The sequence below is a fragment of the Mandrillus leucophaeus genome, unplaced genomic scaffold (genome assembly GCF_000951045.1).
Source record: "Mandrillus leucophaeus isolate KB7577 unplaced genomic scaffold, Mleu.le_1.0 Scaffold69, whole genome shotgun sequence".
NCBI lineage: Eukaryota > Metazoa > Chordata > Mammalia > Primates > Cercopithecidae > Mandrillus > Mandrillus leucophaeus.
In genome coordinates, this window is record NW_012107474.1 from 3,433,894 (window position 1) to 3,441,152 (window position 7,259).

A 7,259-nucleotide genomic window follows, 5' to 3' on the forward strand; every position below is an offset into this window, starting at 1 on the left:
ATGCAACTTTATGTGGCAAAAGGAAATTTGCACCTGTGGTTAAGGCTCGTGAGATGAGAATTCATCCTGGGTTATGGGGTGGGCCTGATGTCAACACAAGGGCCTTTGTAGGAGGGAGGCAGGAGGGTCAGAGGCAGAGAAGGCGATGTGGCTGTGAAGGCAGAGATCGAGAGAGCTTGGAGACTGCTATGCCACCGTCCTTGAGGAGGGAGGGTGCAAGTGGCCTCTAAAAGCGAGAAAAAGCAAGGAAAGGATCCTCTCCTGGAGCCTCCAGAAGGAATGTAGCCTGCTGACAAAATTCCGGCCTCCGGAACTGTAGGAGAGTAAGCGTGTGTGTGTGTGCATGTGAACATGTGTGTGCCTGTGTGTGCATGTGTTTGTGTGCATTGCATGTGTATGCCTTCATGTGCGTGTGTGCGAATGTGTGCATTTGTGTGTGCTCGTGTGCATGTATGTGTCTGCATGCGTGCATGTATGCATGTGTTTGTGTGTGTGTTTGCTTGTGTACCTGCACGTGTGCATGCGTGCGTGTGCGTGTGCATCTGTGTGCGTATGTGTATGTGCATGTATTTGTGTGTGTGCATGCACGTGTGTGCCTGTGTGTGTATGCATATGTGCGTGTGTGTATGTGCATGTATGTGTGTGTGTGAATTTTGTGTTCTTTCCATGACCACCAGGTTTGTGGTCATTGGTTACAGCAACCACAGAGATATAGTAACATGAGTGTTGACAGCACTGAACAGCAACCCAGTTTTGAGCTGGTAGACGGTATTCTGGGCCCATTTTATTGACTATTACACCTGTTTTAGCCCATGTGGATATGGCTAAAGAGTGATGGACGCAGAAAAAGAAAAAACGATTGGGAATTTAATGATCAGACCATGGAAAATGAAGTGGTTAGATCCTTCGTGTGTGGTGAGTCTTTAACTCCTGGAATTTAGAGTCCCGAGCAGTTGTGTCTCCAGCTGCAGACACTCGGTGTACGTGCTTCAGGGTGGCGTCCTCACCCAGCCATCTGCCCTGTGCTTCCCACAGCTGAGCTGGTGGAGGATGGGTCCACAGATGGGAGTTACAAAGGCGAAAGTTGGAGGGAAATATTCCGGAATATAAAAGTGCGTCTTGTGCTTTTACAAATCACATTGGGTGAGACTAAGACGCCTCTGGAAAGAGCAGCATCTCCCAGCCTCTGCACATGGTCTCTGCCTCTCCACTCTGAGGTTATGAGAACATCACCGTGGCTCTCAGTTGCCTGAGATCCAGTTCCTCCAGTTAAATGCTGCGTTCGCCCCGTGGGTGAGGGTCTTCACTGGTGGGTTCACCAACTCCCATTTTCCTTCCTCTTTATTTTCTTCACAGAAGCACATGCCCAGGGAAGGGATCTAGAACGGAGTTTTAAATCACTTGTTAATATCTTACAAGTCCATCAACTTCAGACTATCTCCAAAGCCAATGGTCAGGCGCTTCTCTATTTTGGAGGGTCTGTGACTGCCCAGGCTGGCACTGCCACCATCAAATGGCACCAACATCTGCCCAGGCGGTGCCCCGTGGGGGATGTCCCCTAGCCAGGGGACACTGGGTAATTCTGGAGACATTTCTGATTGTCACAACTGAAGATGGAGGTGCTGCCGACACCTAGCAGGCAGAGGTCCTACAAGGTGGTGCATCCTACAATGCACAGAACGACCCCCACCACAAAGGTCTGCAGGCCGAGGTGGAGATTGCTGTCCACCACTTAAGGAGTGACTTATGTTCTCACATTCAGCATCACAAAAACACACAGACATTGAGTTTTCAGACCCAAAAGAAAAGCACAAAGTGAACCTTCCGACCTCCATCCCTTCATCTGTGAAATGCATGTGTGAGAACAAAGCTTTGTGGTGAAGCCTTTTATTTGTCTTTTGCTTTTCTTTTTTTCCGTCCTCTTTCTAATGTCTAGAAATTCCTCAGGCAGATGAAATTTACAAAAATGCCAACGGGCAGGGGGATCCGAGCGAGGCTGGTGTTGACTCTGGGGTGATTCTCTCCTCGTGCTTGTAGAGGCCGTGGGCGGGGGGCGGTGATGGGCTGGCCGGGGAGGGTCCTGAGTGCTCCCTTTCCAGCTGCCCTGATATGGGGACCTATCTTTTGGCAGAGCCCCCTTTGCATTTTCTGATACGCATGAGCAAGTCCAGCTTATTTTGGGGTGGGGGCAGGGTGGACACCACGTGATAAGAAAGTCCAGGAGCTTGGAAGTTCCGGATTGGCATCTATGGAAGGGGGTGAAGGGTCCAAGGAGCCGGTGGAGCTTTGGCCACAAAGGCTCATGGATTTGGGGAATTGTCAGCAGCTGCCGTGTGCCGTGCTGCCACCCTTGGTTACAGGGACCCCCAGGAGCGCCTGGGGCTGGGGGCTTGGTATGTGTATATGGGGCTGTGGGAAGGCGGGCAGGGACAGGAGGGATGCACCAGAGCACGTGTGTGGGAGATCCATTTGCAGAAAGAAACAAAAGCAGCACTTTGGGAGCAGGTGGTGCCGGGGCTGCCCGGACAGTCCCCAGGAAAATCCATGCAGACCTCTACCAGTGTGACCTGGGGGGGTTGAGCAGCTCTGTTTGGACAATGCTCACCTGGTGGCTCAGGAACCCAGAGCGTTTGGAAACGTCTGGATCATAATTGGGACACACCACCCTGGAAACATTTTGCCGGGGAAGCCTGTTTCTACTCAGGTGCAGAGGAAAATGGAGCAAGACAGGGGGATTCGGGTGTCTGATGCCAACTTGCTGAGTGACAATGACCCGTGGCAGGCATGTTCCTCGTGTGCGTAAGCTCTCATCCAGCTGCTAAGGCAGGTGCAGCTAGAGAGCTAAGCCCTCTTGCAGGCGCCTGGCTGGCGTCACTGAACTGGGTCTGGGAGTTGGGCTCCTCTGAAGCCCCCGACTGCTTGGGGGGACTCAGCAACACCCTCTCTTGCCCACAACTTATGGTGAACAAGCTGTGGCCAGTGTGGTCCTGTGGCAGTGCTGTGTGAAGAAGCCAGGTCAGGGCCTCAAGTCCCTCCGATGCCAGGCATTGTCCGTGCTGCACATGCTGCCTGAGCACTGACCAATGGACTCACGAATGTCATAAAAAGGTCAGAACCATGGGGAGTCCAGCCTTGAGTAGATCTGCAGGGAAGGGCTGGGCCTCGGGCGGGATCTACACTCCTGAGCTTGCCTGCCTCAATTCACCCATGGACTGGACGGCACCCTCTCGCTTTGCTGGGTGATAATCAAGGTTGTTCAAGATGCCACTTGTGCATTATCCTCTGTTTGTCATTCACAAGGCCCTTGCCAGCACCTGAGCACTCTGACAGCTACAACTAGCTCAAGCTTGTTCCATGCTGGGTGACTCCAAGGGCAAGAGGATCAAGGGGCTCCTCTTCATCCACCAGCCACCCTGCCCCAGGTCCCCAGAAGAGGCCAGAAGTGAGTACTACTGTCGTTTCTTCCCTCCTCATCCAAACTGCTGACTCCTTCCTGAACTGTCTGTTTTTCTTTCTTTTTTTTTGGGACGGAGTCTCGCTCTGTGGCCCAGGCTGGAGTGCAGGGGTGTGATCTTGGCTCACTGCAAGCTCCGCCTCCCGGGTTCACGCCATTCTCCTGCCTCAGCCTCCCAAGTAGCTGGGACTATAGGCACCCGCCACCACGCCCGGCTAATTTTTGTATTTTCGGTAGAGACAGGGTTTCACCATGTTAGCCAGGATGGTCTTGATCTCCTGACTTCATGATCCACCCATCTTGGCCTCCCAAAGGGCTGGGATTACAGGCGTGAGCCACCACGTCCGGCAGACTGTCCATTTTTCTACAAGAGCTGCAAGGGGTTATGGCGTGAGCTGACTGGTAAAAAATTGGCAAGTGACCAATGATGATGAGGATGACTGACTTATCCACCAGCCCCGGCCCGAAGTCGCCCTTCACACAAGAGCAGGTGGGCACAGTCTCCAGGGGCACGTGGATCCTGGCGGCCCTGGGCCAGCCAGACACTTGTTTTCGTTCTGAGAAGTGGATGTGATAAACCTGTGTCTTCGGGGTGCTTGACTTTGCAGCCCGAAAAGCCAAGAGTGGGCACGTACCTTTCTCACGAGCTGGGCAAAATCCCCACATTCCCGGGGTGGCAGCCCGAGCAGTGGCCGCGTGCAGGAGTCCAGCGCGGAGCCGTGACTCACGATGAGGATGACGCCCGCTGTGTGAAACAAGAACACCTCCAGGTCAAAGCAGCCCCAGAGAGCACCTTTTGTTAGACCAGGGTCCCCAAACTGGTGGGGGCAGAGCTACCTCAGAGTGCCCCAAAGCCTGGCGAGACCCCTGGGCTAGAAGTAGTGTGGCTGGTAACCGCTTAGTGACGCCTGCATCCCACCCTCGCTCGTGGATTCCCCTGTACTCAGCAGCTGCCCACCAGCCTCAGGGAGGCCTAGGAAGTGAGCTGAGCCACCCCCGTGGTGGCCGGCTGCCTCGGTCCCGTCAGCCACAGACAGGGATGTAGCGGTGGCTGCCGCCCAGGCTGATTCACTTGAGAAAGGTCAGCCGGTGGTTTTATCACATGAGCCTGCTACGACTCCTGCTTTAGATAAGAACACCTGGGACCACAGGCCGAGTGGGCCTCGCTCAGGTGACGCGCGTGTCCCTGCGAGCTCGGGGGAAGGTGTGGGAAGCCAGCGCTTCTGCATATGCTTCATCCAGGACAAAGCAATACGGGAGGGTTAGGAGACCCGTGTGATGGTCAGGGAAGGGGGCTCCACCTGGAAGTTGGTTGTTCTTTCTCTCTGTCTCTTTTGTTTCCCAAGAAGCTGCCTCAAATCCCTTGGACACGGGTGGTTTGTGCTGACCCTGCTGGCCTGGGTCCCATCAGCACTCAGTACCAGGATTGGGGGGTCTCAGGGCCTGGGCGGCAGGGGAGTGCGTGTCTATGCACGTGGTTACTGCAGCAGTAGCAGCGGCGATGAACACTTTGTTGCTGGAGAATGGGGGGTGGGCGGCAGGGGAAGTGGGGGCATTCATCGGTTCCAAAAATTGGCCAATTTCCATCTCAGAGATAATTCCCCAAGCCCCAGGGGCCGTTCATACAGAGGATGGTGAGGCACTTACTGTCCTGTGGGCAGGTGTTGACAATTTGCACCACGCTCGCCGTGCACCTGTCCACATACTCCTGGTAGCTCTCGGCCGGCATGAGGGCAGACAGGGGAAATGCGGGCCTGGAAGGAGGAGATGGAGAGGCTGCTGCCCTGGCCCTTCGGTAGGGATTAGGAGGGCGTGGCTACGGTTAGCTGGGGAAGGAGAACATTCTTCCGGGATGGCTCTGCCTCCAGGCAGGCTCGTGGTCAACAGGGAGGCTCCAGTTTTGTGCTGAAAACTGGCAAAGCACTGACAGTCAATCTCCAGCACACATTCTTACTCAACACCAGGAGGGCTCTGCGATGGCAGAGTCAGACATGGGTGGAGAATGACAAAGACTCTCTCCTTGACCAAACTCCAGTCCAGCTCTTCTGAACCTTCTTCTCGATGAGGTCTTGACCCTTGGGCTTCTGTGTCTGTTCTTGCAGAGTGAATTTAGCAAGAACCTCTTACCCTCGAAATCTGATCAAGTTCCTTGTCCTCTACCACCCCCACCAGGTGATGTCTGATCACCTCGGCCTGCCTTTACCAAGAGTCCCCATTTAGGTTAGTTTAGCAAGAATGACCCACCTTCTCAGGAATTTGCCATCCACCAACTCCCACCCTGCTCTGTGGCTATAACTCCCCACTTTTCCTTGTATTCGGAGTTGAGCCCCACCTCTCTCCCCTGCTGCAAAACCCCACTGCAGCAGTCCCTCTTGAATAAAGTCTTTCTCACCACTTTAACAGTGTCATGAAATTTTTCCTTAATAGGAACTGGAAAAGGCCCAGTGGCAGAGAACTTTCGAACAGCATACCTGTAATCAGTGTCGATGTTGAAATTCGCCTCTTTCAGCTCTTCCAGGCTCATGAGGGTTGGGGTGGTTTTTCCAGCTTCCCATTTTGTCCATTCAAAGATTCCAGGTTCCACTCGTATCTTGATTTTTTCCTCCAGTTTGAGTTCTGGACTCAACAGAATACAAGTGTTTATCATCCTCAACATCCACCCTGACTTTGCATAAATAAGTCTCCTTTTAGATCTAAGACCGTCACACACAAGTCTAAATCATACCTTTTAAACAGTGTGATTTTCTTCTTGGCAAATACCGTTCTGTGATTAGGAATAGCCATGCTATTTCTGAGGTCAAAACTGATGAGCAGTGGGAAGGTATCAGAGGAGTGATGGCCCCCCATGTGCCAGGAAGGACCAGAGTCTCCCAAGAGCTGGTGAGTGTCCCAGGCAGCAGGCTCATGCTGGGGCTCACCTGAGCACCCATGAAACCAGCCCACCACCCGCATCCTCCAACATGGCGGATCCAATGATCAATGGACAAGATGTGACCCATCTCGAAGAATGCTGGCCTCATGAGGCCCTTTCCTGATAAACACTTACACAGATTGGGCAAGAGGTGAACAGTAGAAGGAGCCATCTTCTGGAACATTCTGACTCCCTGCAACTCACACTTCCAGAACATTTTATATTTTGATTAAAGGAAGAGCCATAAAGTAAGTCCACCTCTTTTTGAGTGGAAAAAAGGACCTGAATGTTTTCACTGGGAACTCAAATGCTGGGCATAAAATTAGTTCCTCAAATGTGATTTAGGTCCATGGAAGGAGCTCTTTCATCAAGCATACTTAGAAAAGAGAGTTAAAGCAAGTTAATCAGGCCCCTGAGTCCTCCCCCATCAACCAGATCCCCTAGTTCTCCCACATCAACCAGGGCGCTGAGTCCTCCCCCATCAACCAGGCTCCTGAGTCCTCCCCATCAACCAGGCCCCCGAGTCCTTCCCCATCAACCAGGCCCCCGAGTCCTCCTTCCTCAACCAGGCACCCGAGTCCTCCCTGACTCCTCCCTGTGGTGTGTGGTGTGTGTGTGGGTGCCTGGTGTGTGTGGGTGTGTGGTGTGTGTGGGTGTGTATGGTGTGTGTGTGTGGCATGTGGTGTGTGTAGCGTGTGGTGTGTGTGTGGTGTGTGTGTGTATGGCGTTTGGTGTGTGTGGTGTGTGTGTGGTGTGTGGTGTGTGTGGTGTGTGGTGTGTGTGTGGTGTGTGGTGTGTGTGTGGTGTGTGGTGTGTGTGGTGTGTGTGGTGTGTGTGGTGTCTATAGTGTGTGTGGTGTGTGTGGTGTGTGTGTATGGCGTGTGGTGTGTGTGG

The 7,259-nt window shown here is 53.3% G+C and overlaps 1 protein-coding gene across 3 annotated transcripts in view; it reads right to left on the bottom strand.

Annotated features, from left to right (window-relative positions):
- Positions 1-374: 374 nt before the first annotated feature.
- UBASH3A (ubiquitin associated and SH3 domain containing A) overlaps positions 375-7,259 on the bottom strand; it is a 47,773-nt gene continuing 40,888 nt past the window's right edge. The window contains exons 11-14 of one of the 3 annotated variants that reach the window (XR_001008495.1): positions 5,926-6,070; positions 5,102-5,366; positions 4,090-4,199; positions 375-1,379 (exon numbers count right to left, since the gene is read on the bottom strand). Coding sequence is in view for 2 of the 3 variants with exons in the window: in XM_012002567.1 (XP_011857957.1) it covers positions 1,242-1,379; positions 4,090-4,199; positions 5,102-5,208; positions 5,926-6,070 (500 nt within the window). In the remaining variant the exon portion in view is untranslated. The remainder of the gene's footprint in view (positions 1,380-4,089; positions 4,200-5,101; positions 5,367-5,925; positions 6,071-7,259) is intronic. The other 2 variants (XM_012002567.1, XM_012002568.1) reach the window with 2 other exon arrangements.